Raw genomic sequence first — 26244 nt, forward strand, 5'->3', positions numbered from 1 at the left:
TCTGTGTGCAGTACTGCTGCTATGGCTGTGCTTTCGTGGATTATATGTGGCTGCTTATTTGACGGCGGGGGTGGAGCAGAATTGAGTAATGGGAGTTTTGTACCTATTACCTAGTAGTGTTTAAATGGCTTGCCCCAGCTCATAGTTGAGTACTTTTGTGTCTTGCATGAGGCTGCTAATGACAATCCCGTATGATCCTGGTCGTGTAGCTTGACGTCTTGCATGTCAAGGTAAGCTGAACGGGGGCCTGGCTTATAATTAGTCTAGGATCATACTCAGTATACTCACAGTGGCCGATTGTCAGGTCCATCGTAGATGGATACAAATGAGGCTCTAGAAAAAGCTTGAACGCATTCAGGGTGTCCTATAGAGGAACTCTCCTCGGTCTTGGATCTTGACTCCAGCGATCTCGCCCGAGCTGCTTCGGTTGCTTCTTCAAATAGACCTCATGAACCACCCTTTTAAATCTCAGTGCAGACAAAACATGAAGTTGTGCTATCCAATTGGCAGACTTGACTTATCAAAACTGAATTGTCGGAATTAGATCATTGGAATTCAATTATCAGACTTGATCTTCCAGAATCGAATTATCAGATAATGTCCTGAGTTGAGTATACTTTTAGGGCGTATATAGCTATAGGGACATAAGAAGTAGTAAACTGTTTAGTGTTGACATAAACACTGAGTTAATACAGTTTCAAGCTAGAGACTGGCTTCAATCGATGTCAAGACAGTCTGAATCGACTGTTGTAACAGGGGCCGAGTTGGCAAGAAATGTAAACAGCTCAGCTTCAACTGTGTACAGTCTCCTCTGAGCAAGATCGAGATCGAAGTGCCACCTAATTCTGACAGCTCAAGTAAGCTCACTGTGAATGTTGACTCGAGCACTCTAGCTGAGCCTGGCTGAGTCCGCCGGTAGAAACCATCAGTTAGTGGCAGTGGCCAAGTGAAGTGAGTAGAGAAACAATTTGACATGACATTGATCATCTGATATGCTCTACCCTCACTCTCCATTGTGTCATTTTGTGTTCTTCCGCTGCTGCGGCTTTGCCACCCTTCCAAAAAGTGGGTAAGCCCAATAAAGGGGTAAGATTGATGGGCTGGAGCGTTGTCTAGCAGGGAAGATAGAAGATGTCGAGATGGTCAACTTCAAGCCCCTGGGCAGCAACCCTGGCAGGTTCAACCTGATGATCGACTGTTGGTCTGAATAGAATGTCCTAGAAAGTAAGAGAATGAACCCACACCCCCTGAGCGCTTTTCAGCGACGATTGCTGGTGATCTCTGGGTATATGTGCGCTTTGTCCCGTTGCTCAGGTGTGGGTAAACTCTACTGACTATTATACAAGATGGTCGGACAATTTCAGTACTTTGTTTCGTGTCCAGTACACACTAGAGTACCTCTTAGACATACATCTTGAGACGTTTTTTACAGTGTTGCGGGAAATGGCCAGATCTTACCCCACTCCAGGTGCCTCTTAGCATTGCTTAAACTGTCATTCTGTAAATCCCGGTTGACCAAGGGGGCAAAGGGGGGGGGGGGGTTTGTTCACTCTGCGGGGAAGCAAGCGAGATTGGCATAGAGGTCCTAGCATTCCCTTATATTAAATCGAGATAAGATAGTGTGAAGGCAGGTTGATGAGCTGTTCAAGTCACCAACAAAGTACTGTGAGTGGAGGGACGGCACGGATAAACCCGCAGTCTGAATAAAACCCGATTGTCGATGGACAATGGAGAAAGACATGTAAATAGGAGATGTGGCAAGAAGGATGACAGGAACTCCCTACATCTCTGAGCATTAATACTAGTACTTGTAGGTGACTATGTGACTAGGCCCTTGCCGTTGTCAATAGTAGCCCCTCCCTTCCCCGTAGATCCCTGGGCTCCCAGAGTGGTGAGTAATAGTTCAAAACTACCTGAATATCGATTGAAGGGAGAGTGAATTGAGGCTACTGAGGCTACCTTGGGCTACCTTACTACAGTTCTTCAACCCTGGATCGCGGGAAACAAGGGATTTTGTTGTAACAGGAAGAGAAGACAGAGGAGAGAATAAATTGAAGAGACGAAAGCCATCGGCTATCAATATCAATCAATATACTCATCAGCTGAAAAGAAAGGGTGGTCTTGGCTTTGCCATTGGCGGCGAACTGCGCCCGCTTGGATGTGACACCACGTGACCCCGACAACCTCCCGCCTTCGAATGCAAACCAACTTCGGAGCCTCCCAAGGCGACTCTGTCTCCCATCTATCTCTTCGAGTCGCTGGCGTCTCTGCTACATCATCGCTTCCTCGATTGCTCACGCGCATTCCTCACCTTGATAGTTATACCTGCTGTCTGACAGCGCTGTTCAACTTCACATTCAGGATTCTGGCCAGTTAATCGTCTTCCGGTCCTCTGACTCGCTCGCTCCGACCACCCTCCCGCCTGCCCACATCCCCTCCGTCGCTTGCACCTCGATCGCCCCTCCGTCTCCCATCCGATCAACTGGAACTCCAGCCCAAGCTGCACCAGACCTTCCAACAAGTGGTGAGCGTCGCTGCACTCGTGAAACCCCTGCGTGTCTCCGAATTGGGGTGGTTCCGCCTAGGACCCCATGTTGAAGAGAAGGAGAGAACGTATCCAGTCCCCGAATCCTCCTCTCTCTCCTGCCACCGCCGTCACCTTCACCAATCCGGCTCGTCCAGCCTCAATCAGCCCTAGAACTCTTCCCCAATCAGTCCACTCACGGTCTCGTCTGCCACGTTAAATGGCAGATGGTACCTACAGGTTCCAGCAGCCTGGGGCCGGGCAGTTCTTCTTCCAAACACAAGCGCAACAACACTCTCACCAACGTCACCTCGCACGGAACGGGACCAACTCCCCGACTGGAAGACTAAAATTCAGCCACGAGACCCCTTCACCCTCCCGCTCCCCTCCTCTCAGCCAAGCAGCGGCTCTCAACCCCTTCACGATGTACAGCCAAACCCACCAAGGGCAACATGTCATGATAAATGGCGGCCAGACCCACCAACGCTTTGGCATGCAGATGCCGAAGTTCCAGTCGCAAAGCCATCATCCACATCCTGCTCAGCAACCCCATCACCATGCCCACCATAACCAAGCTTCACACAACATTAGCCACCAACACAACTTCTCCAGCGGGGCATTAGCTGCCGCTACTCCGCATTTCACTCCCGGTCCCCTCCAGAACGGGGCTCATGTCAATGTTGAGGAGGACCTCGATGACTCCATGAACGAACACTGGCAGCAACAGCTTCAACTAGCGGCGGAGTCGCGACAGGCCAATTCGCCCCACTACTATGCTCGGACAGTTGCTCAGCAGACTAAAGGCATTCAGATCGCGCCCAGCCATCCCGAACCACAAGAGAATGGAGGCGAAGAGAGAAATGGCGTTGTCAAATCGAAAGCATCTTCGCGGCAGGGTTGGTATGCTCTCGATTTCGGCGGACAAGGCTTGCGGGCTCTGTCGTCGTCCCTCTTCAGTTACACCTTTCTAGAGAAGTTGTATCTGAACCACAACAAGCTCAAAACTCTCCCTCCGGCCATTGGACAATTGCGGAAGTTGACTCACTTGGATCTTTCGAGCAACGACCTCACCGAGCTTCCCGAGGAGATTGGTATGCTCACAAGCTTGAAACAACTTCTGCTCTTTGACAACACTATTCGCACGCTCCCTTACGAAATGGGTTATTTGTACAGGCTGGAGATGTTGGGTATCGAAGGAAATCCGCTGAACGACGTTTTGAAGACTCAAATCATCAAGGAGGGTACGAGAGCTCTGATCAAGTACCTGAGGGAAGAAATGCCAGGTATGTATACATCTCGGAAAATGTCCGCATTGCTTGGTGGATAACTGACGTTTCAGCCATAGTTCAACTGCCACCACCCGATCGAGACTGGGTCATTTTGGACGAGACCGCAACTTCCCGCAACGCTCCCACCGAGAAGGTCACTGTTCTCTCCCACAACGCTTTGTGCGAATCGTCTGCCACTGCATCCCACTTCGGCTATACTCCTTCGCGTGCGCTGTCATGGGAGTATAGACGAGAGCTTATCCTGAGCGAGTTGAGGTCCCACGACTCGGACATTGTCTGTCTTCAGGAAGTCGACCAGGGAAGCTACAATGGGTTCTTCAGGGAGCAGCTGGCTTACAACAATTACAAGGGTGTTTATTGGCCTAGAGGACGCGCCATGGGCATGCAAGAGGAGGAAGCCAAGAATGTTGATGGTTGTGCTACCTTTTTCAAAGACAGCAAATTCATTCTTCTCGACAAGCAGTTGATCAACTTCGGTCAGACGGCCGTACGGAGACCCGACGCCAAGGGCCAAGACGACATCTACAATCGCCTCTGGCAGAAGGATCACATTGCTGTTGTTGTATTCTTGGAAAACCGGTTGACTGGCTCGCGCTTCATCGTTGTCAATGCCCATCTCTACTGGGATCCGGCTTTCAAGGATGTCAAGTTGATCCAAACGGCCATCTTGATGGAGGAAATCACTAAGCTCTCCGACAAATATGCCAAGTGGCCTGCCTGTACCGAAAAGACGGCGTTCCGCTTTGCTGATGCAGGCGGCAATGAGACGGAAAACCCCCCGGAATGTGCGCCATCTATGGAGTATAGCAGCGGCGAGCAGATCCCGCTCTTCATGTGCGGAGACTTCAACTCTGCGCCTGGATCAGCGGCCTACAATCTGGTCGCCAATGGCCGGCTTACGGAGGCACATCCCGATCTGGAGAAGCGACTCTACGGCAACCTCAGCCGGGTCGGTATGACGCATCCGTTCAAGCTGAAGTCTGCATACAATTCCATCGGCGAGCTCAGCTTCACGAACTACACGCCGGATTTTAAGGATATTCTGGATTACATCTGGTTCTCATCGAATACACTCCATGTGTCGGCGTTACTTGGGGAGGTGGACAAGGACTATCTGCAGAAAGTGCCCGGATTCCCCAACTTTCATTTTCCAAGTGATCATATCGCATTATTTGCGGAGTTTACCATTAAAGGGAAAAAGGGCAAGGTTGTGGAAGCGGATTTTGGACCGCAACGGAATTGAGGAAACGGAGCATGTTGAATCTTACGAGAACTGGTGTTTGTGTAGCCGGTTTATCTTGTTATCTCGGAATCTTGGGGGCCTTTCGCGTGTCTGTGGTGTTCTTCAGTTGCTTTTCTGCTCGTGCTGCATTTTTCCACTCTTCCCATTCTTCTTGTGAGTCTATTTCTTGTTTCTGCTGTCGCCCGGTGGGGGACTTTTCATGCAGCCGAACCTGCATCCCCGGATTCTCTTTGGAAAGTAGTTTTTTCCATGGCGCAGCAGCAGCTCTTTTTTTCTTTTTCTTTCTCTTTTTCAATCTTTTCGCTTCTCTCCGTTGGTATGTGTTAGGATTTGTCTTATGCTCTTCTTCTTCTTTTCTTCCTGAACGACGCTTCCTTCTGCTTCTTCTTTCTCTCTCTCTCTCTGGCTTCCTACCGTCGGCTTCGTGATCTACTTGTAGATTGGATCCTGGTCCCGAATTCCATCTTTCTTCGGGTTCTTTTTTCCCCTTTGCTCTCCCTCTTTTTCTCCCCCCCCCCTTCCCTCCTCCGTTTGAAACTCTTTTCATCCTTTTGCACTCAAGATAGGCGAATGGGGTCATGTTGCTGTTTGCTGTTGTTGTTGTTGTTGTTGTTGTGTGTATGCATGGTTGGCTGGTCGGTTGGGTTACATAGTCTTGAACCCTGATACGATTTATCGTTCGTTGTGTGTTCTTTTTTTTCACCATGTGGAGATGCAGAAAGCAGATTTGGTTCTTTTGTCCCCTTTGAAAGAGGTCGGGTCTGATGGTGTTGTTGGTTGAGAGAGTGCTGCTCTTTCCTCATCACTTGTAATTCCGCTGTTGCACAGTAGAAGAACCCCTGTAGATCCGGTAATCTGTAAGACACTTCTCTAGGTGATCAGGATTGTATATGCTTTTACCTGGTGGGTTGGTCCTGACGGGGTCCTGTACCTATAGGTGCCTAGTGATATGATATTCCGAAAATGGGTAGGGAGTCAAACAGTCTATTTCTATAACTACTTTACAGACAAAGGGTATATTTTTTTCGGGGAAACAGGCTATACAAGGTTGTGTCGCATAGTCTACGCGTCGGTAGTCGCCTTCTCTTTCACCTTCCGATCCTCAATCCTCCTCCAGATACCGATAAATCCGCCTCCTACGATCCTGGTGCCAACCTTGGGTCGACAGACTAGCACACGATCCGCATCCTGTTCCGCTGAGCTGGAAGCCGAGGTCGTAGCAGCTGTCCCCTCCGCAGCCTCCTCACCAACCGCCCCCTCTTGCTCTCCCTCTACACCCTCCTCCGACACGGAAGACGCGCCGGCCCCAGCCTCCGAGAGCGTGTCCTTGGCTTTCCTCGTCGCATGCCGAACATCCCACAGCCGCCCGCTACTGATCCCATTGCCCAGCTCTACCACCTTCTCCTGGATCAGCGGCAACCGCTCCCGGCGGATCAACTCCAGACAGTCGCCGATCTGGGTGACGCTGGGCGTGAAGACCGCGAGCAGGCCGTCGCGTTTCAGGATCGAGGTGACGTGCGGGATGCGCAGGTGCGCGGAGGGCATATCGAGGATCGCGTACGAGAGGAACGGGTCTACCTCCGTCTCTGAAGCGGCTGTTGTTGTTGTTGTTTGGTTATCGGCGGAGGCGGCGGAACGGCTGCGTTCTTGTTTCTGCGCCTCGACCCAGGTCTCGACGGGGCCGGAGTAGAAGTCGACGTTGCCGGCGTAGATGCCGCGGCGGAAGCCCCGGACGAGGGACTCGGCGTGGCGCGCGGTTTTGTGGGTGATGTCGACGGTGTGGATGACGGCTTTGCGCTGAGAGCGCCAGTTGTCCCAGGCCATTTGGGTGGCGAGGGTTTCGGTGGGGTCTGTTTCTGAGGTGGTGGTGGTGGTGGTCGAGTCGGAGGTGGAGGCGGCGGGTTCTGGGGTTGCTCCTGTTGTTATCGATGCTGGTGAAGCCGGTGGCTGTGAGGAGGTGCGAGAGGGAACGAGGTCTTCGACTTGAGAGGTTGTTGGAAACGGGGGTGGAATGGAATTGGCGCCCTGGATGGCACGAGCGAGATGGAGGGTCAAGGACCCATGGCCGGTGCCGGATTCGAGGATTTCAAGAGGAGCCTGTTCGGGATCGGAAGAAGGCGCCACGTGGATGTCGAGGAGGGAGACGATTAGGTTGGCGTCTGCGGAGTAGATCTAGATGGTTCGCGAGTCTTTCATTAGACGGGGGGACCGTTCCTAGCCTGTTGTGGTGGTTGTACATACCGGTGTCACCAGGCGAGGCGTCATTGCGACATATTCTTCGAGCGTGGGCAGATAGAGCCTGTATTCCGGGCCTGGACAGATATGTACTGGTCAGCGCTCTGCTTGTTTATCCTCTCATCGTGGTGGTACAAGACTGCCAAAGGTCAACATACCCTTGTGTGACGGGATCAGATCTCGCACTCTCCGGCCGATAATATCGTTATGCTCCAACCTCCCCCGACGAACATCTGTCCGGCCACCCTTGCGCAGTGGTTTGGTCAAAAGAGGCGTCTTTCCATCGACGACGGCCCTATCTCCCTCTAAGGAATGTCAGATTCAGGTACATGCAGAACAGCAATCGCAAGCGGGTGTGATCGCCTTACCCCGGAGATAGGTAAAATTGGTATCAATGGACGGGAAACGACGGGCGATGGATTGAGATGGTAAAGAGGGACTCGGGCTTGGGGTCTTGGGCGCAGCTGCAGGAGTCGGTCCCAAGATCCGACGCAGTACTTGCAGCAGACGCGCCATTGAGGGCAACTGATTGAAGGCGATTGCCAGAAGGGTTTGTTCAACTGTCCTAATGCACCATAACGAAACTTTTCCGGTTGAAAGGGACCGACTACGCTTTCCTTATCCGGTTCCGGTCCGACTTGCGCGCCGCTTTTTGTACCCCAAAGGGCGGAGAAAGGACGTGGAGGAGTTGAAGAGTGCGTGTGCGGAGCAGGGATTCTACTTGTTCCATCTTATCTTTCTTGATCTGATCAACAATGGTTACTGGAGCACAGCCCAACATGCTTGACATGTTCTTGAAAAGACTACCGGGATACAGACGGTAGCTTGACACAAGAGACTGTAGTCCCGCTGTCTTGAGAGATCCATTGAGCGGAACGCCCGTGACCAAGCAGTTGCCTTTGACAACCTTCCATCTACCATTGATCGAACCCAGCCACAGCCCGTGGTGGTCGAATATATCAACCATCTTCTGTGATAGAGGCAGTCAAGTGGTGGGGATCGAGTCCCCTCCCCTCACTGAAGAGACGGTCCGCTCCCGTTGTTTCCCCCACCCCCAGCATGACTGGGTCGGTGCGTATTCATTGAAAGGCTGAAGTGAGTGGCCGAAAGAGCTCCGAGATGACTTCCGTCTTGTTCCTTAAAAGCGGCGGGCGCAGGTTGACCCCCAGCCTCAGGAACGAATTCCATTGCGGAACAAAAAAGAACACAAAACAATTCACTGGTAAACTAGTCTCGAATTGGCACAGTATCTGGGGAAACTCCGCCGATCTAACAACTGACTCAAGCGTGGCCCAATTGATCTTTGCTTGACGGCGGGTTTCGTGATTATCCACTCTTTCACTGATCGAGTCTAGCTGCTGGACTTGCTGACTCTCTCTTCTCATTCTCCCCTCTCCAACGCGGGGCTCTCTTCTTCAAATTCCTCAAAACTGTCATCAACATCCACTTGACGATTTTTTTGGAATCAGTCTATATCTGTCCGCCTGCTCCCCCGCCGCGGCCTTCTTCTGCCCCTCAATCAGGTTTGTCAATCCCGCTTCCCAGCGCCAGCTGTTCCCTTCCCGTCCTTCGTCCTTTAAGATCAAGCCTGATCGGTGAATGCACTGAATGGAGATCGCATATAGTTGTGTCTGACATTGCGGCAGTAGAGAAAAAAAAAATTCCTTCCATAACTACCGACCATGGCCGCCTCTAATCTTCCATACATGAAGACCGACCCCAAGATCATCTTCTTCACGGACTTCGACGGCACAATCACTCTTGAAGACAGTAAGCTTGCTCTGGCCGTGACGTCAGTCCGTCAAACCTGCTAACAAACTTGAACAGGTAACGATGCTATGGTAATCTCTCAATCTGAGTCGATTCAATGTTTCGCCGTCTTTGACTGACTCTCTACTTCGCTCGCAAGATCGATAACCTGGGTTATGGGCGCGACAAGCGCCGCGAAGGGAACCTGGCGGTCCTCGAAGGCACAATGAGCTTCCGGTACGTCCGTCGAAACAGGGCCAGCTTCTTGACGGTCGGCTAATCTTTAACACCCAAACCCAGTGACTCCTTCCGCGACATGTTGGACAGTATCAAGACCCCCTACAATGAGTGTATCGAGTACCTCAAGAAAAACATGAAGCTCGACCCCTACTTCGTCGAGTTCTACCACTGGTCGCGGGAAAACAATGTGCCGATCGTTGTTTTGTCGTCCGGCATGATCCCCGTTATCAGTGCCCTCTTCGAGGCATTGCTGGGCGGCAAGCCGGACGACCATCTCTACATCGTTGCGAATGAAGTTGAGAGCCGTGATGGTAAGGACATAAACAGCGAGGGTGGTTGGAAAATCAAGTACCACGATGATAGGTAAGGACCCTCGCAACTTGGACCTCGTAACCAGTCCGAACAGAGCTGACGTCATATTCCTAGCCATTTTGGCCACGACAAGTCCTTGGAAATCAAGCCTTACGCCGCGCTACCAGACAACGAGCGCCCGACCTTGCTGTACGCGGGAGATGGAGTCTCTGATCTGTCTGCCGCGGCAGAGACGGATCTGCTGTTCGCTAAGAAGGGCAAAGGTAGGCTTACTGTAGGATCTTTTGCTTGAGTTTGAGTGACTAATACTTCCAGATCTCGTGACTTTCTGCGAGCGCCAAGGGGTCCCCTTCACTCTGTTCGAAAGCTGGGAGTCGATTCTTGCGACGACTAAAGACATCCTGGCGGGCAAGGTCTCTGTCAAGAAGGTGGCTCAGGAAGGATTGGACCAGGTTCATCAGGGAGGCAGCAAGGCCTGATGAAGAGGCGGTTTTTGCAGCAATAGATATAGACTACAGGGCCATAGACGTATAGGCAGGCCAAGTGCTAGACTCTATAATGATAGATAGACATGACATTCAATTCCGATCAGCTGGTTTCGACTCACCTGCACGTAGTAACAATCGACCGTATTTTCAATGGACGATGAACCAAATATCCCCGACTAGGCTAGTGCAGGGTTCCCCCTCAGCTAACCTCTAAAGGGCTAGCTCCCGTTCAGCTTCCGATTTGACGGGCCAGAGCCATGTGACCAGCTCCCCACCGCCTTCCGGACATGGTAAGGACTGGGGGCGGACTCCGCTTGGGGCAGGCCAGACAAACCGATCGCCTTCTTTCCCCTCCTGAATTCGAGAGAAAATCATCAAGGGCCCCTTGTGAGATGACCGGTGATCAGGTCCTTCTCTTTGGCAAGCCCCTGAATCTTTTTGTCTGGTACTTGTGTGTTTCAACATGCTCCTGTGCTTGTGGCCGCTTCACGCATCTGTTTAGCACTGGCCAGGGGTACCCATAACTAACAACACGACTTTTAGCATGACACGCCGACTTGTATGTTTGGAGCCTCTGTGCATCCCGGAGATGGATACTTGCTTGTGGGAAGATACCTTGCTAAATCCGCTGTTTCTTTCCAGGTTCGAGCGGGCGTGCAGCTCGCTATTTTTGCGTCCTTCGTCACTCTCCTCGTTGTGGTCTTGGACAACCGATTCCGCGTCCTCCCTGCCTCGATCCATGGCCACCTTCCGTCCCACTACAACGGCCTCGTCGTCACTGATGTGACAGTTGTCACCTGTTCGTCCGTGAACGTCTTCTCCAGCTGCAAACCAAACCCACAGACGGCATGGTCGCAGGTGGAAAAGGATCTTTACCTCCGCACCGGTTGGACCTCGAGCGCTTTTGTCCGCTTCGAGCGCAAGAAAGAGGAGGAGCTCCTCGCCAGCGACCAAGTGGTCATTGACCTCAAGATTAGCCGGCTCGTCCCAGAATACTCAGATAAGCCCGAGGACGAAAAGGAGACGTGGGAACAAAGACCCGGAGGCATCTGGCTGAAGCGGACAGCCAAGCGGCATGCGAGTGACTCGCAGAAGGCGATCACGGCCGTCGACGTCCTGTTCGGCGCGGATGCCGTGGACCCTCGTATTGGCTGGGAAGTGAAGGATACCCCGCTGCTACTGGATAGCCGGACGGAGGCCCTGGAGGCCCGGATTAGCGTTCGGAGGGGCGATCCCACCAAGACGAAGAAGCCAGTGCCTCGCATCAATGAGAACGGGCGGTTCAAGATCATGCAGCTCGCAGATTTGCATCTGAGTACGGGCCTCGGAGCGTGCCGAGACCCCGTGCCGGCGGAGTCGGTTGCGGGCCAGAAGTGCGAAGCTGATCCCCGGACACTGGAATTTGTGGAGCGGCTCTTGGACGAAGAGCAGCCGGACATGGTCGTTCTGAGCGGAGATCAGGTCAACGGCGAGACGGCCAAAGATGCGCAGAGCGCGCTCTTCAAGTCCGTGAAGTTGCTGGTCGATCGCAAAATCCCCTACGCGGCTATTTTCGGCAACCATGACGATGAGGGAGACCTTTCCCGACTGGAATTGATGACGATATTGGAGGACCTGCCATACTCGCTCTCGATGGCGGGGCCTGAGGAAGTGGACGGCGTTGGAAATTATTATGTGGAGGTCCTGGGCCGCGGAAGCACTCAGCACTCAGCTCTGACTCTATACTTGCTGGATAGCCACTCCTACTCCCCTGATGAGCGTCAGTTCCGCGGCTACGATTGGATCAAACCAACTCAAATCCATTGGTTCAAGAACACTGCTCACAGCTTGCGGAGCAAGCACCACGAATACACTCACATGCACATGAATATGGCTTTCATCCACATTCCCGTGCCTGAGTATCGCGACTCCCGCAACTACTACCGGGGAAATTGGTCCGAGGCTCCAACAGCTCCGGGCTTTAATTCGGGGTTCAAGGACGCCATGGAGGAAGAGGGCATTTTATTCGTAAGCTGTGGACAGTAGGTGTCTCCCTTGTTGGATATGCAGATACAGGTGCGCTAACATCTCTCCCAGTGACCACGTCAACGACTACTGCATGTTGAACCGTGATCACGAAGAAAAGCCATCCCTCTGGATGTGCTATGGAGGTGGAGTCGGGTTTGGCGGTTATGGAGGCTATGGAGGCTACGTGCGACGGGTGCGGTTCTATGACTTCGACATGAACCCCGGTCGTGTCATGACCTACAAGCGGCTTGAGCATGGCGAGACTGAAGCCCGCATCGACGAGATGATGATTATTGATGGAGGTACGGTCAAGGGACCGGATCCAGAGCTTTAAGATACCGACTTTTTCCCAATAAGAGGCTTCTTTTCTCTTCTTTTTTTCGTTTCCCTTTGACACAGAGCTCCATCGCTCCACGGCTCGGTTTTTATCTTCGATGACAAACCGGAGTAAACTTTGACTTGACCTTTTGTTCTGTATTATACCTACTATACCTACGAGTGAGCTCGGAACCGGCATCTGCGGGCATTGGCAAAAAAGGGGAGGGGGGGGGTTGTTTTGCAGGGTTACCCTCCAAAAGATTGATTTGCTATTTGAATGCACTATCGTTGTTTATCAATTTTTCTACTTGACTACTGTAGTTTCTTTCTTACTTTTCTACCAACCAATTTTAACTATGGCTCCTTTTTTTGTTTTTTTTTTTTTTTTTTTTTTTTACCACCACTTTTCGTAGAACACCCTTTCTCTGCCACCAAGTAACCCCTCCAATGTCCCCACGATCTCATCCGTCATGCCCGGCGGTCCGCACACGTAGGCTACCGTCTTCCCCGGCTCGATTGTCCCATCGTCCCCGCTTGCCGCGGCGGCCCGCAGATCGTCGGCGTTGATCCGGCGACTGTGTATCCGCAGGTCATCGTCATCGTCGAATGAGTGTCCGAGAAGCGAAGAGGCCTTCTTCTCGTCTAGGTTCGTGATGAACAGATGCAGCGTGATCCGGAGACGACACAGCTGCGACTGTATGTTTACGATATGTCGGAGTCGGGAGAGGAACAGGATCTGGTCCAGTGAGCTCTCAGGGGATTGGGTAGTGGTTGCTGTTGCTGTCGTCGTCGTTGTCGTTTCTGGCTGGGGAATTTTGGTGGAATATAGGACGTGGATGTTTAAGGAGGGATGGCGGAGCGTGGTAGTTGCCTCGTCGTCGTTGTTTAGATGGGAGAGCATGGAGATGAGAGGGCTAGAGGTCGTTGGTTAGCTGGGCTTTTTTGTTGTCATTCGATCATGAGGAGAAGGAGATCTTTGGGGCTTGTGGAGTGAAATAGCTTGAGGCTGAATTGGAAGTGCATCTCGTACTGCTCTACAGCCCCAAACTACCACTTTGCAATCGTAACACCACTAGGGAGAAGAAAGGCCAGTCCCGAGACGCGGACTAGCCCAGGGCACTCAATGCTATATATCGCAAAAAGGGAGAGAGTAAGGACGGGGCAAGCTCACTTAATCCCCACTCCTCCGGCAATGAAAACCACATTCCGAATATCAGTCAACCGCACCCCGGACGGCGGCCACACAAAGCTCCCTCCTACACGGATGCTAAGCTCGGAACCCAGAATCTCCTCTGTGGGCTTCCAGAGCCATGCGCTGGCCGGATTCGAGGGCGCGTGGCGCACGGCGAGCTCGACATACGGCGATCGACCCCCCGGGTTGAGCGGGGGCAGGCCCGCTTCATCGTTGGCGATGGCTTCCACGGGGGCTGTCTCGGCCAGCGAGGGAAGGACTTGTGCGTCCGCGGGAGTGGATGTGATACTGAAGCCTCCTGCGTTGGAGATGGAGGGGATATGGACGTCGAGCCATTGGCCTGGGAGGAAGGTCAATGGTTGGGGGTGGGACTGTACGGGGGGGACGTGGTTAGTACGACGAGGGTAACGAGTGGAAAGCAATTGGTATGACACAGAGCGAGAGAGATAGAGATCGTGAGGGCTAGAGCTAGCTCTTACTTCTTGATCGCTTTCTTGGTTGTTCTCCTCCGGACTCTGCACCTCGGGGGGAATGGTTAGTTGCAGCAGTCGCACGCATGGGTTGACCTGCTCGATGTGCGACAGGCGGACGTTGTATAGTCGGTTCTGGCGGGGCTCGGCGGCAGTGCGCATCTGATGGGGCAATGTGCCCTTCCCACTCGTTGCTGCGCTCATCTGGTAACGCTGTAGCGTCGTAGCCGATTGTTGGCGCTTAACGAGACCCGGGGATTGTTGGAGATGGCGTGACAGGCCGCGTAACACGGTGTGACTGCGCATCCAAGAGGCACCAACTTGGTGATGGTTAGATCCGCGCGGTTTGATAATCCCTTACCCGAGCGCTTGATTCGAGGTTGTGGATTTATAATTGACTGTTGGCTTCGTAGGAATCTGTTTGAATTGTTAACTATACCAAGGTTGAAAGTGAGCTGTGATTCGAGAAGGTGGTGACGTCCATGTCATGTGCTCGGCCGCCCTCATTTCCTCTTTCTTTTGTTTCTCCAACCATCTCCAACTACTCCGTACTACTACCATCTTCGAGATTCAAGAGATTCTGCTTCAGTTTTTGACTTCTACGATCATTCAGAAGCATACATCTGAGAACACTATCGCAATACTTAACCTCAAATCATGCATGAGCCCGTCACAATAGCAGCACCAAGTCATGGTTGGATGCTCCACCCGAGCGCTTCGATCTCAAGTGAGCACGGCCGTTCAACGACTACCTGTGGGTAGTCAATCTTTGCCAGGCTTACTCCCCCTCATTGCAGAAGCAACCCGCTCGGTGCGTGCATGCAGATCTTTCTTCACCATCACACGGCTCTAGTGTGTGACGGCCGGCAGCCAAACCGCCCACTCTGGCGCCTCATTGGCGACAAGCCCTAGGTGCGGGCGCTTCCTGGCCGACACGCATTGGCCAGATGCACCTGTAAGAAACATGCAACCAGTGCTCTCTCCGCCATGCTTTGTGATCGTTTGCCCCTCTCCGCACGCATCGTGCCCATGGAGCCAGAACCATTCGACCTGGGGGTTCTACCCTACGGGGAGGCGCCGGTACTTCATATCTATGCGCCCGCCCTTTTCCAACAGACGCCCTCTCTGATTCCTTCCCCTCCTGCTGCAAAGGGACATATTCTCTGCCTATACTTTCGCGTTTCAGCTTGCCCGGCTTTGTCTTTGATGTCCCTGCACTGAAAAACGCCCAGCCAGCCGGCTCTGGCCCATTCCCAACGTATCTTGGTGAAGATACAAGCTCGAAGCGCCAGACAACGCAGGATTCTGGGTTTCAGAGGGACGGTTTCTTTCACAGTCCCCCGTCTGCCAGATCTGAAGAAAGATCTTGGCATTGAATAGAGAAGCAGTACTATTTACACCGAGAGCTCTCCCCTCCTCCTCTCACCATGTTCGGTTCCAAGAGGTTTTACTTCCCGACACGATGGCGGAATCATAATCTCCTGTACATACTGATGGGCGTCGAACTGCCGCTGGTGGTCATCATCCTAACATTGACCGGTATCGCGAATCATGACCTCTACCGCACGAAGCTCTGGCAGGATGGCGCCGACAATGGCTTCAACAGTGCCCCCAATGAGGCTCTCTACGCTGCGGCTAACCACCGCCCGTTCACGACCCCGATGGTTTGGAGCTCACTGTATGTTCTCGAACCCCTGCAGCTACCGAAGCTCAATCTCTGCAGAGAGTGTAAAAAACCTCAAAGACTAACTCGATTCATCTAAAAGTATCACCAAGTACAACCTCGTCCTCGGTATCCTGGCTGTTTTCATGTGGATCACCAAGATTCCACTTCACATCCTTCACATGCTCTACCCGCCCGTGTGCGCCTTTGTTCACGCTGGCTTGGTCGCGGTTTGGATTTACTCTGTACGGTATCAAGCCGGCCCTGACATGTCGGACCCAGACCACCCTCAGCCAGGCGCACCATGGTATATCACCAAGAAATGCTCCGTGGCCTACGTGAAGTCAAATGTGCATTACTGCCAGCAAGCAAAAGCACTATTTGCGTTCTCCATCATCATCATGTATGGTGACCTCTTTCTTACTCTGGGACTGGTTCAAAGGCCTCCGCAAGCTAACAAACGCACTTCAGTCTCTTCTACTTTGGCATCGCCTGCCTCAGCCTACGCAACTGCATCATCACCGAGGAAGAGCGCATGGAGATCGACGAGCGCCGGGAAGATGAGCGGGCCATGAAGGAATTCGAGGACTTTGTGCTCAAGTCGCCGGGCATCCCCATGACCACGATGCAGCCCCTGGGCATGCCTCCCAAGTCCCCCATGCACCACGTCACCGCGGCGCCGAGCGACGGCGGTTCGAGTTCGGACCTACCCCTGCGCCAACACTTCAGCACCCCGAACCCACGGCGCTCGATGCAACAAGACTCGACGGAGACGCTGTCGGGCCATCAGCCCCAGCCGCAACCCTACTTCCCACCGCCACCGAAGAAGGCCGCCAAGAATTGAGTCCGGTGGGGTCGTCGGTGATGAAAGGACTAGTTGTTACTTGTTACTGAGAGGACGGGATCGTTCATGAAGCGTTGAATCTGTCTGGCCGTGCGCATAATTCCTCGGCACGGTTCAAGCATATCTCTCCTTTTCCCTTGTTGCCACGATTATCGATTGTCATGTCTAATGCATTGTTCATACCCCATTTCCCCTTCCGGAAGTTTACCGGTTAAGAGCCAATAGTCTAATCTTGTCATCCCATGCACAACCTGAACTCAGCTCGTTTCCCACAGCCCCAAATGAAGATCATGCGTGGATCATGAATTCGAACCGGAGGAGACATCGAGTCCATTCGATTTTAGTCTGAATATACATATCCCGTATAGTGTCATGCCATCATAGACACAAAGTCATAATCAAAAGCATTGGCAGTAAGATTCACATGCTCTGCTGCAACAGCACGCACAGAAAAAGCAGCCCAAAAGCCAAGAGGGGGCAGAAAGAACGAAACATCCCAAGAAACGAAAAGAGAAAGAAGCAGGGGGTATCCTCGCAAGGGGGGGTTCTCAATGTCAAACCCAGAGTGGCAATTAATGCAGGTAGTACAGTAACAATCATGACAAACGTCGCGTCAATGGCCCTTGAAATTTCCCCCATTACACCCACCTTGCAAAGACAAGACCGGGGAAGAGTACGGCGTAAAGGTTTTTGCTGGTCAGGGATCTTGGCGTTTCTTCTCTTTTTTAGCCCAGCGTACTGTATTGTTTAATTAGTTATAGCTCTCTGCCGAACGAAAGGGAGAAAAGAAAAGAAAAGAAAAGGCCCAGTGCAAACAAAACGTTGAGTGGGAGAGAGAGGGAAGGGGTCAGACGGGCAAGAGCATCAACTCACATCCACAAGCATTACACAACGTCTTCGGACCCTCGGGCCCCTTCCGCCACTCGGGTGAATCACTCGTCCCGCAGTCCGTACACATATACTCGCCCTTGAGTCGCTTCCTCCGGTCCCCATCCCCGACTCCTCGATGTGCCTGGGGATCGTTGCCAGACGACTCGCCACCGATGTCCGAGTAGTGGACCAACCGACCGTGTTTTTGGCCGGTACTCAGGCCCTGGGACCGCTCGCCCTCTCCATAGTACAGACCTGTCATGACCTCAATGCCCTCGATATGCGACATGTCGTCGACCGCAGGTAGGCGGTCCATGACGCCCTCCATGCCGGGGAACGAGCGCGAATCCGCATCGTCGGCGTTGCTCGTGACCGTATCGGAGGATTCGTTGTCCTCGCCGGAAGTGGAGGGAGTGTCGCGGGTAGGTGCCCGGTTGGTGGTGGATTGGGTGACGGTCTGCGTGGTCGTGATGTATGTTTGGCGGGTGGTGGTGGTCGAGGTGTGAACAATATGGGCATCTCTGTTGTTGTTGTTGTTGTTGTTGTTGTTGTTGCTGGCGCCGCTATTACTGCTGTTAAAAGATTGCTGTGTCGCGTTGAGCTCTTCTTCTTCCTCTTCCTTGAGTTGCGCGATGCGCTGGTTGAGGCGGATGTTCTCGATCTTGTGCTCGAGGAAGGAGTTCAGGAGTTGGGCTCCCCGCGTCGGGTAAGGGCGACAGACGAGGAAAATCCCTCGGCATTCAGTTTGTTTCTGCTGCTGCAACTGCTGCGGTGGCGACGGGGATAGCGGCCGTGGAAGTCTTCTGTGACCATTTGAGCCCGATCCACTGTTGATACCATTACTGCTACTATCACTACTGCTGTTGTTGCCGTTGCTGCTCGCACTGGGGCTGCCGCTGCTGGCGCTCCGACCACCATTGCCACCACCCGGACCACTGGGCATCGACGAGGGATCCGAGGGAGCGATATGTGGATGTCCGTGCGCCTCGAGCAGACAGAAGCTGCTGTCTGGTTTACAGAAGCGGAAATGGCAGCGCAGCAGCCGGCCGGTCTGAATACATTCTTTCAATTCCTGAGTGAGAACGGACTTGTCGTCCTCGTGAATATAGCGGAACAGATCGCTTTTCTCGAGCGACTGAGCTTCGAAGCCCGTGATCTCCACGCACGAGGGTGACGCATACAGAACTCGACCTTCGCGGTTCAGCAGAAGCATCAAGTCCTTCATCTCCTGCAGGACCCGCGAGGCCCAATTCTCACCGTTACCGTTGCCGTTGCCGTTGCCGTGCGCAAGGGAGTCAGCCGACTGCTGGCCAACTTCGGCGCTGCCGGCCGCGGCCGCAGCCGCGGCCGCAGAGTGGATTGCGGCGCTGCCGGTGGCAGCCACGGGAGGCGAAGTGGGACGACCGGTGGGAGGTATAGATGGTGGTGTGGTTGATGATGAGGTTGAAGATGAATGCTGCCGATGCTGTTGTTCGAGTATACCGGGGCCGGGGTGGGAGGCGGCTGGGCCGAGGGTGCGTGGGATGCTCCGCGCATCCATGACGCTATACGGGAAGTTTGCCAGCTGACCTTCGGATGATTTTGAGTTTTGCTGGACTGGCGGCTGACGGTGTCCGTACGCCTGATTTTGGTTCTGCCCGAGCCCTCGTGGAAAACCAAGTTCCATGTTCAACGAGTTTCGGAGGACAGGGGAGAAGGGATGGGGAAAAGGCGGAGATATGGAGCGATCGGAGGTGACCAATAGAAGATTGGCCTCCAATCTGATCAGTGAGAATGGCAATGTCGGAGAAAAGGAAAGAAATGCGGAAGGGAGAATGAATAGAGAGCGCGTGCCAGACACGCTCTCTTCTTGAGTGTTAAAGTGTTAGTTGATGAGGAAGATGAGAAAGATGAACTGATGGAAGAGTTCCAACGGGGAGATTCTCTAACCTCGCCTCGCCTCGCCTTCCTCCGAGGGCGAGACTCGATCATGTTTGCATGCATGTTTGGAGTGTTTGAATGCGAGCTGTCAATTCCCGCCCGAGCCTTGATTGGATCGAAGCTCCACTCCGAGTGGATCAGGTGACATCGATTGGCGTTTTGTCATTTCATCATTGGAATCATGAACCCAGTCGACTTGGTGCAATCGCAATTTGACTGACTATCTGGACTTATAGTGGCGCTCTACAGATTATTGCGGGTCAAGCTCAACTACTTGAGTACGTCGAATCTGGCTGAACCCTCAGAGTCGAGGCAGTTGAGCACGGTACGGAGTACTTACCGGTGCCTTCATCCGCTGCTATAGGGGACGTGCGTTTTCTAAGAATATCCTCATTCGCGGGGTATCACATAAGACACGGCAACCCGGAGCTTGATAACAAATCCTCCAGACCTATAGGGATCTCACGCCTATATGATCCGGCTGCAACCCTTTTCCCCCTGCTATTGTTGCTAGTACTAGCAGGGTTGGGCGGACGTGATGCATAATCTCTCCACCCCTCTCAACGACACAAACGTATTTCCGTGGCGATCGCTGCCATATGCTCATATGCTAGTACTGTATGCACTCATACTCCTGGGAGTATGGCCAGTAAACCCGTGTCCCATCTTCTTTCTCGCCTTCTAAAAGCGCTCTTCCTTGACACAACACAGGGAAGCATATCGTGATTTCCGGGTGACAGCATAGCGTCGTACCCAAGATCCTGTCAGAATGCCGCACACGGCTCAACGTTCTCCATCCAGGGAAGCGACCTATCGACTGTCTCTCGTGCTCTTGCGCGAGCGACTTCGACAAGCTGGGGTCTGAGTCTGAGTCGGGGGTCTCCCCCCTCTCTCTTGTGTGGAAGAGTGGCGTCTGCAGCGGACCACCACGTCGACAGATAATTGCATCGTCGTGCATGACAGCCGCAGGTGTCGTCTGCAAAGAGAAGCAAGTCAATGTGATGGGTAGAGATATGGAATCTGATGGCTCCGATCAAGGGGGACGATCCTACGGCGTCACTGACCTTCTAGCGTTATCCACTTTCGAGGTCATCCGAGATCGTTGATTTTCGGGCAGCTGTTCGATTTGCATCGAAGACCCCTACTTAGACTGCTTTTTGATTCATGCTTAAGGTTGGTGGTGTTCGAGGTGAGGTACAGTACCTGGGTTCTCTTGCCAAGAAGAGGGAAGTGGTGTGTAAAATGCATCGTGCGAGGTAGTATCTTGACAGACAGACAGTAAGTCCTAGAAGCATTTTAGCGTGTGTATGTCTCGATGGAATCCAGATATCGAAATTTGTGTCTTTCTACCTGAGCAAGATATGAAGGGAGGAGATGGCCGGAGTTCACACCGGGCAAGAGCGATGCCGCACGCTGACACTGTACAAAGCTGGTTTACCTACACTTACTCCAGAGTTCCTCGAGACTCCATAAAAGCAGCTTCCGCACTGAAATCTCTGTTGGGTATTGCTGCAAGCAGGTCACATTATCAACGCGATATATCATAAGTCGGAGGGAATTGCTACGCTCATGCAACTGCTTTCGCAGGTACACTTTCAAAAAAAAATTACCCAAAGTCAATCAAAAAGACTTTTCTCTCTCATTATTCAAATGGCAGAGCCACAAAGGTTAACATGATAGATACATGATCCGAGCGCAACGCCCAACAACAACGACTTTTGCCAGAGGAAAAGCACAACGACAACACCAACAAAGCTCCAAAGCGAGTCTGATCACTCAAAGCATCCTACAGACATGCCAACAAGCGATTCCAAAGACAGCTTCTCAGTTGACGCACGAGCAAGTCTGTCCAGCGTGTCGACAAGTACATTTGGTCAAGCCTCCACACATACACTTTCCATGGATTGTGCAGCGACCCTTGCAAGGCCCGGCGGGCTGTGTGAGAAACGTCAGTAAAGGACTCGAAAGAACATCGGGAGAAGTGTCAGAGGCTTACCGCTTGAGCGAGATGTGACACCGGGGTACTCTCCACTTCCTCGTTGGTATCCAACTGTTCGTTGGTGTCCAACTGTTCGTTGGTGTCCGGTTCCTCATCATCGGTCCCTGAGGCCGAGCGAGTGTTCAGAGTCGAGGTCGTGTTCATGGTTGAGGTGGTGTTCGAACCCTCATCGGTGGGGGAGTGTTCCAATCGGGCAGCTGGATTGTCGAGGTAGCGCGTGCACGAGCATGGGAAGCCAATTCTGGGGCAACGGCAATGGGTTACAGAACCACCTTCGCAGTAGCACTTGTGCTTCAGGGTGCAGGTCCCCTTGCATTGCGGGGGTGGCTAGAGAGCAGGATAGTCAGCGAGGGCAGGTGACAAGGTATCACAGGCACCCGATCCATGACTTACAAAGCGAGGCAGGATAGGCAGCGTCTGGTTGCTTGGACTTTCGGTGAGGTTCAGATGACCAGAAGTGGTGATCGAATCATCCGTGGTGTTCAGATCAGCAGGGGTGTCCAAATCATCGGTGGTGATCGGCTCTTCAGCGGTATTTAAATCATCAGGGGTTTCCGAGTCATCGGTGGTGTTTGTAGCATCAGTGGTATCCGAATCATCAGTGGTGTTCGAATCATCAGTGGTGTTCGAATCATCAGCAAGTTCCGAGTGATCAGTGGTGTTCAACCCATCAACAGCATCAAAACCACCCACATCGCTCTGATCATCATCTTCCGCGGACTCATCGCGAGACTTGATGTGGTTGATGCATCTGCACGGGTAATGAGGAAGCCAGCAACGGCAACGAGTATATGGGCAGTGACACCATTTGTTCACGTCACAATAGCCCACACAACTTTTCCACTAGAACAGCAAGACAAAAGTCAGCAACAGTTACAGGGAATCGATAGACCTTCTCCACTTACAGTGCCGGGACGTGGGACCTGGCTCTTTCCTCCGCCCTGGATAAGGCCCTCGCTCTGGTCGTCACCATCAAGAACGCCGTCATCAGGGGCAGCTTCGTCTGACACGGAGGGGATATCATGGTCTGCAGTAGGCTGGGTGTCAGGTTCTTCACCAGGGCTGTCCTCGTGCGAGTCCAGGTGGTCGATGTTCACAACATCACTGGAAGTGGGACTCTGAGGGTTTGTCAGGGCAGTCTGCATGAACAACCCAAACACCAGAAGGAAAACAAGGAGATTCTTGAGGCGGAGCATCGTGAACGATGGAATGAGTGGATGTTGAGAACGATTTCAGGATGAAAGGACTGGCGGAGGTTCTCAAGACAAGAGGGAGGATGAGAAAGAAAGTGGGTGGTGGTGAGGAAGAAGAGAGGATGAAGAAAAGGAGAGATATCGAGGGGGGTTTTATATCCCACGAAGGCCACACGGTGGCGAACATTAAGATTATATCCAGCTCGCTACCGGAGATTTGTGGTGCTCACAGTGAATGTTGGGATAGAATATAGCTCGTTATCAGAGGTGGCTGGTATCTGGGGTGATTACACGACTAATATCAACTCGCTTCCGGCCATACCAACAACCCAGAAAGAACTTTTAAATTACATCCAGTTAGCTAACGAAGAAGCTTGCTTGTTTGGTGAACATGGGCAATATCAGTGACTCGCAGGCTGATAGCCCAGACAAAGAGATCACACTCGGGGTTGTTTGATTTGGGACTGTGCATGATACAAGAGCCGGGATGCCTTGCTACCATCTATCAGATGTTATCCAACTGATACTATGAGAGATTGTTATATAATCAGTTGCGCGGTATGAGAAGTATGATGAGCAGCTAGGCTCACCATAGCGATTTCAGCCAGAACCAATACAGTATAAGGGATATCTTAGATGTATGCACACCCGTGAAAGTCTTGGAACTATGCCTAATGCTCTTTTCTCTGCTAGGGCTCACTGTAACCACATTGGCTCCATATAGTAGCTACATAACCATCAGAAAACAAAAAGTATTAGTCTAGAAAGCTCAAACAGTCTGAACGCCATCTCTCCCAAGGATCAGGATCTTGCCCTCCATTCTGACCTCCACCCACCACCCCCGCGTGACCGTTCGTCGAGCGAGCTCGCGAACTCTGCTCCAAATCTCGGTCCCTCTGTCTCCCACAACATATCCCAGGAGATCTCCTTCAACAGTGCCAATAGCTTCGTCGCCAGGCCGGAGTACACGAAGTCCCCCGAAGCCGAAAACGGTATCAATGGGTCGCCATTTCCCAGCCACAGAGGAGGAAGATAGGACAAGCTCGGCTTCCTCGCCGTGTTCGACTATGGCATAGTCAAAGTGAGACCAGAAGGTAGGGTCCGACTTGAGGAGAGGAGATTCAGTTTTATCGTAGTTCCAGATTGGCGAGTCGGACTGACTAGTGGGGAACTGGAGGAAGCGGGTCACGCCGGTTTGGCAGGCCAGATTGCCAAGATAGACTGATACATGGGAGGCGTTGTCTGATGAAGGGATAGCATGGTTGTGGAGGGCGTCGAGGGCGTGTGCGCCGGGGTAGTTGGCGGAGGAGGCGGGCAGGAGGACGAAAGTGGAGACAATGAAGGAAGCTAGGGTTGAGGCTAGCAGGGCCAGGGAGGAGAGACGGTAGATGATGGATTTGGCGCGGTGTGTCCAGATGTAGGAGGCGCCTTGAGCGGAGACCGCGGTGAGGGCAGGGATGGTATAGATGACGAAGCGCCATTCCTTGTGGGGCTGGGCGCTGTAGATGGCGAGGAAAACAAGAGAGGGAATGAGGAGAGACGCTGCGATGGAGCGGGTGGCGGGTTGCAGAAGCGAGATGGGAATGCCAACAAGATAAGTCATAGGGTTGAGGAGGAGACGAGGAACGGCGTTAACGAAGTAAAAGTACCACGGGTCAATGCCCCAGGCTGATGCTTGACCGTGGATGACATTGAACTTGAACGCCTCGAATTCGGGCCACAGGGGAAATTGCTGCCAGAAGAAAGAATCCACGACCACAGTCGTGGTTAAACCGATGACAAGGCCCACGATTCCGGCGGGAACGATCTCATGTACGATGCTGATACGGCGGGTCGCGAAGAGGAAGACCGTGTTGGTTGCGAGGAAGATGGCAAGCTCGGAGCGGAAGATGATGCCAGCTGATGTCAGAAGACACAGAGCGCGTCGTGAGCGTCTTCGATACGCTGCGGTAGACAGGGATGGCTCTGGGAGAAGGTAACGCAAAGCCAGGGTAGTCATGCCAAATGCGAACATGTTTGAGAGCGTCCGCGACGCATAGTACAGAACGTGGAATTGGCTGCTCTGGAACAAAAGGTACCAGATGGCGGTTGTCTTGCCGGCAGTACGCCGTAGACCTCCCGCAAATGACAGCAACGAAGCGGCATTAAATAGACCTAGGATAGCTCGAGCTGATGAAACGATCCTTTAGCCATCGACCTCACAGCGGGAAAATATCTTTCGCGCTACTTACCAAGCAATTGCCTGTCGACGGAGTGCTGCAACCAAATGAACGGCCGCGCCAGACCGGCCAGCAGCGCGGCGCCAACGAATGTCCGAGGAACAGCACCCGGAAAGGTGAAATGGTCATAGCCCGCACGTAGTGTCTCGCTAACATTGCTCGTGGGGATTCCGTATGCCAGAATATCATGAATGGCTTGTATATGGAAAGACTCCTCTACCTTGGTGTATGGCGCAACGACCAAATGGAGAAGAATGAGGGCGGGCACTGCGGCGAGGAGCAGCACGTAGACTGGAGAGGGTTAATTGATTTATTTTTTCAACCAGAATGAGCATAGCACTTACCAGCATCTCTCCCACTCATGATGACCCTAGTATTCCCAGCTTGCGAGGATACAGTCATGCTCAATGCATAAGAGGAAGCAAAGAAGTTCGAAGTATGAAGACAGATGGCCAAAATCACATGAGTGGGTGCCTGTGCCTTCCCGCAACTTCCCTTTCCACTACGCCATCATCCAACACCACAAAGTACACACTCTCTCTCTTTCTCCGCTTCCACCGAACATCAACCTCCCACCACCAACACTCCTCGGCATTCCTGCAAACCTCCCGCCAAGATGTTCTTCTTCGGCCTAGGGAAACTCTTTTACGGTCCGTCCCCTCTCTCCCCTGGTCACCGATCCATTGAGCTTCCCGGATTCAATCCGCAAGCCAACCTCCGAAACTAACCATCGCGTCTATCTCCGCAGTCGTCATCCTCTTTATCAACTCCCTCGCCATCCTCTCCGAAGACCGCTTCCTCGCCAGAAGTACGTCCACACAGCTCCCCGAAATCTCCTCAACCCTCCACAACCCTTCTCCCCGGAACCTCCTCAGCTAACCAAGCTCCCTCCCCCAAAACAGTCGGCTGGGGCCGCATGCAAGCCGACGCAGCCTTCGGCGCAACCTACGACAACACCAGCGTCAAGGCCAAAACCATCAATCTGATCGCCAGTGTCCGGACCGTCATGCGAAGTACGTCCTTTTTCCTCCCTCTGCCCTATCTCACCGAGACCTCAAGCCATATACTCCGAGCTTCCCCCTCCCCCAGACACCCTCGCGCAAACCACTCATCTCCCACACCACACCGCGAGTCCAAAAACTAACCTCCAAATTTTCCCCTGCCTCCAACGGAGGGTAGGGGGATCGGTATACAGTACCCTTAATCGTGATCAATACCATCGTCATCATCTACGAGCTTATCCTGGGTTAATTTTACCCCAAGCAAAAAAAGAAATCATTCGATGCCTCTCAACAGCTTCTCGACTTGTTTTTACCCGCAACTCACGAATCCCGATTTGTTATGTATACCTTGTCTACCTACATATTCTTATACTATATTTCAGCAGCGAAATTCTACGAGATGTTCCCTTGCTTCTTTTTGCCGGTTCGGTTGTGTGGTGAGTCAAAGGATTGGGGAGTAAGAACAAG

General features: G+C 52.6%; 9 protein-coding genes across 9 annotated transcripts; 4 read left to right on the forward strand and 5 right to left on the reverse strand.

Annotated features, from left to right (window-relative positions):
* Nucleotides 1–2561: 2561 nt before the first annotated feature.
* On the forward strand, nucleotides 2562–5085 carry BO82DRAFT_19171 (CCR4-Not complex 3'-5'-exoribonuclease subunit Ccr4). Its single transcript, XM_025630527.1, has 2 exons — nucleotides 2562–3807; nucleotides 3870–5085. The coding sequence occupies exons 1-2, from the start codon at nucleotides 2745–2747 to the stop codon at nucleotides 5054–5056; spliced, it is 2250 nt and encodes a 749-aa protein (XP_025494705.1). The 5' UTR covers nucleotides 2562–2744; the 3' UTR covers nucleotides 5057–5085.
* A 982-nt stretch (nucleotides 5086–6067) lies between these two features.
* BO82DRAFT_430192 (tRNA (adenine-N(1)-)-methyltransferase) lies at nucleotides 6068–7890 on the reverse strand. The gene is made up of 4 exons (XM_025640601.1): nucleotides 7660–7890; nucleotides 7450–7596; nucleotides 7298–7368; nucleotides 6068–7228 (listed from the first exon to the last, which is right to left on the reverse strand). Exons 1-4 carry the CDS (start codon nucleotides 7805–7807, stop codon nucleotides 6119–6121), a joined length of 1476 nt encoding a protein of 491 aa, XP_025494706.1. The 5' UTR covers nucleotides 7808–7890; the 3' UTR covers nucleotides 6068–6118.
* A 671-nt stretch (nucleotides 7891–8561) lies between these two features.
* Nucleotides 8562–12766, forward strand: BO82DRAFT_381632 (uncharacterized protein). Its single transcript, XM_025637870.1, has 9 exons — nucleotides 8562–8814; nucleotides 8938–9061; nucleotides 9119–9132; nucleotides 9201–9277; nucleotides 9341–9643; nucleotides 9707–9855; nucleotides 9908–10020; nucleotides 10723–12101; nucleotides 12157–12766. Exons 2-9 carry the CDS (start codon nucleotides 8974–8976, stop codon nucleotides 12419–12421), a joined length of 2388 nt encoding a protein of 795 aa, XP_025494707.1. The 5' UTR covers nucleotides 8562–8814; nucleotides 8938–8973; the 3' UTR covers nucleotides 12422–12766.
* Nucleotides 12767–12799: 33 nt separating this feature from the next.
* BO82DRAFT_362625 (FAD-dependent oxidoreductase) lies at nucleotides 12800–14271 on the reverse strand (the record flags this gene model as incomplete). The annotated part of the gene is made up of 2 exons (XM_025636863.1): nucleotides 12800–13319; nucleotides 13577–14271. 2 exons carry the CDS (start codon nucleotides 14269–14271, stop codon nucleotides 12800–12802), a joined length of 1215 nt encoding a protein of 404 aa, XP_025494708.1.
* A 1223-nt stretch (nucleotides 14272–15494) lies between these two features.
* Nucleotides 15495–16574, forward strand: BO82DRAFT_362626 (uncharacterized protein; the record flags this gene model as incomplete). The annotated part of the gene is made up of 3 exons (XM_025636864.1): nucleotides 15495–15745; nucleotides 15834–16133; nucleotides 16202–16574. 3 exons carry the CDS (start codon nucleotides 15495–15497, stop codon nucleotides 16572–16574), a joined length of 924 nt encoding a protein of 307 aa, XP_025494709.1.
* A 64-nt stretch (nucleotides 16575–16638) lies between these two features.
* BO82DRAFT_19414 (GATA transcription factor LreB) lies at nucleotides 16639–19225 on the reverse strand. Its single transcript, XM_025630543.1, has 3 exons — nucleotides 17448–19225; nucleotides 17280–17312; nucleotides 16639–17118 (listed from the first exon to the last, which is right to left on the reverse strand). The coding sequence occupies exons 1-3, from the start codon at nucleotides 19108–19110 to the stop codon at nucleotides 16973–16975; spliced, it is 1842 nt and encodes a 613-aa protein (XP_025494710.1). The 5' UTR covers nucleotides 19111–19225; the 3' UTR covers nucleotides 16639–16972.
* Nucleotides 19226–20957: 1732 nt separating this feature from the next.
* BO82DRAFT_390219 (uncharacterized protein) lies at nucleotides 20958–22654 on the reverse strand. Its single transcript, XM_025638503.1, has 4 exons — nucleotides 22269–22654; nucleotides 21757–22095; nucleotides 21361–21690; nucleotides 20958–21299 (listed from the first exon to the last, which is right to left on the reverse strand). Exons 1-4 carry the CDS (start codon nucleotides 22557–22559, stop codon nucleotides 21189–21191), a joined length of 1071 nt encoding a protein of 356 aa, XP_025494711.1. The 5' UTR covers nucleotides 22560–22654; the 3' UTR covers nucleotides 20958–21188.
* A 571-nt stretch (nucleotides 22655–23225) lies between these two features.
* BO82DRAFT_304724 (dolichyl-P-Man:Man(7)GlcNAc(2)-PP-dolichol alpha-1,6-mannosyltransferase) lies at nucleotides 23226–25173 on the reverse strand. The gene is made up of 3 exons (XM_025632196.1): nucleotides 25120–25173; nucleotides 24788–25066; nucleotides 23226–24725 (listed from the first exon to the last, which is right to left on the reverse strand). Exons 1-3 carry the CDS (start codon nucleotides 25136–25138, stop codon nucleotides 23326–23328), a joined length of 1698 nt encoding a protein of 565 aa, XP_025494712.1. The 5' UTR covers nucleotides 25139–25173; the 3' UTR covers nucleotides 23226–23325.
* Nucleotides 25174–25305: 132 nt separating this feature from the next.
* Nucleotides 25306–26185, forward strand: BO82DRAFT_352070 (YOS1 family protein). Its single transcript, XM_025634588.1, has 4 exons — nucleotides 25306–25425; nucleotides 25524–25583; nucleotides 25678–25788; nucleotides 25971–26185. Exons 1-4 carry the CDS (start codon nucleotides 25392–25394, stop codon nucleotides 26024–26026), a joined length of 261 nt encoding a protein of 86 aa, XP_025494713.1. The 5' UTR covers nucleotides 25306–25391; the 3' UTR covers nucleotides 26027–26185.
* Nucleotides 26186–26244: the final 59 nt, after the last annotated feature.

The sequence above is a fragment of the Aspergillus uvarum genome (genome assembly GCF_003184745.1).
Source record: "Aspergillus uvarum CBS 121591 unplaced genomic scaffold BO82scaffold_11, whole genome shotgun sequence".
In the NCBI taxonomy this organism is placed as follows: domain Eukaryota; kingdom Fungi; phylum Ascomycota; class Eurotiomycetes; order Eurotiales; family Aspergillaceae; genus Aspergillus; species Aspergillus uvarum.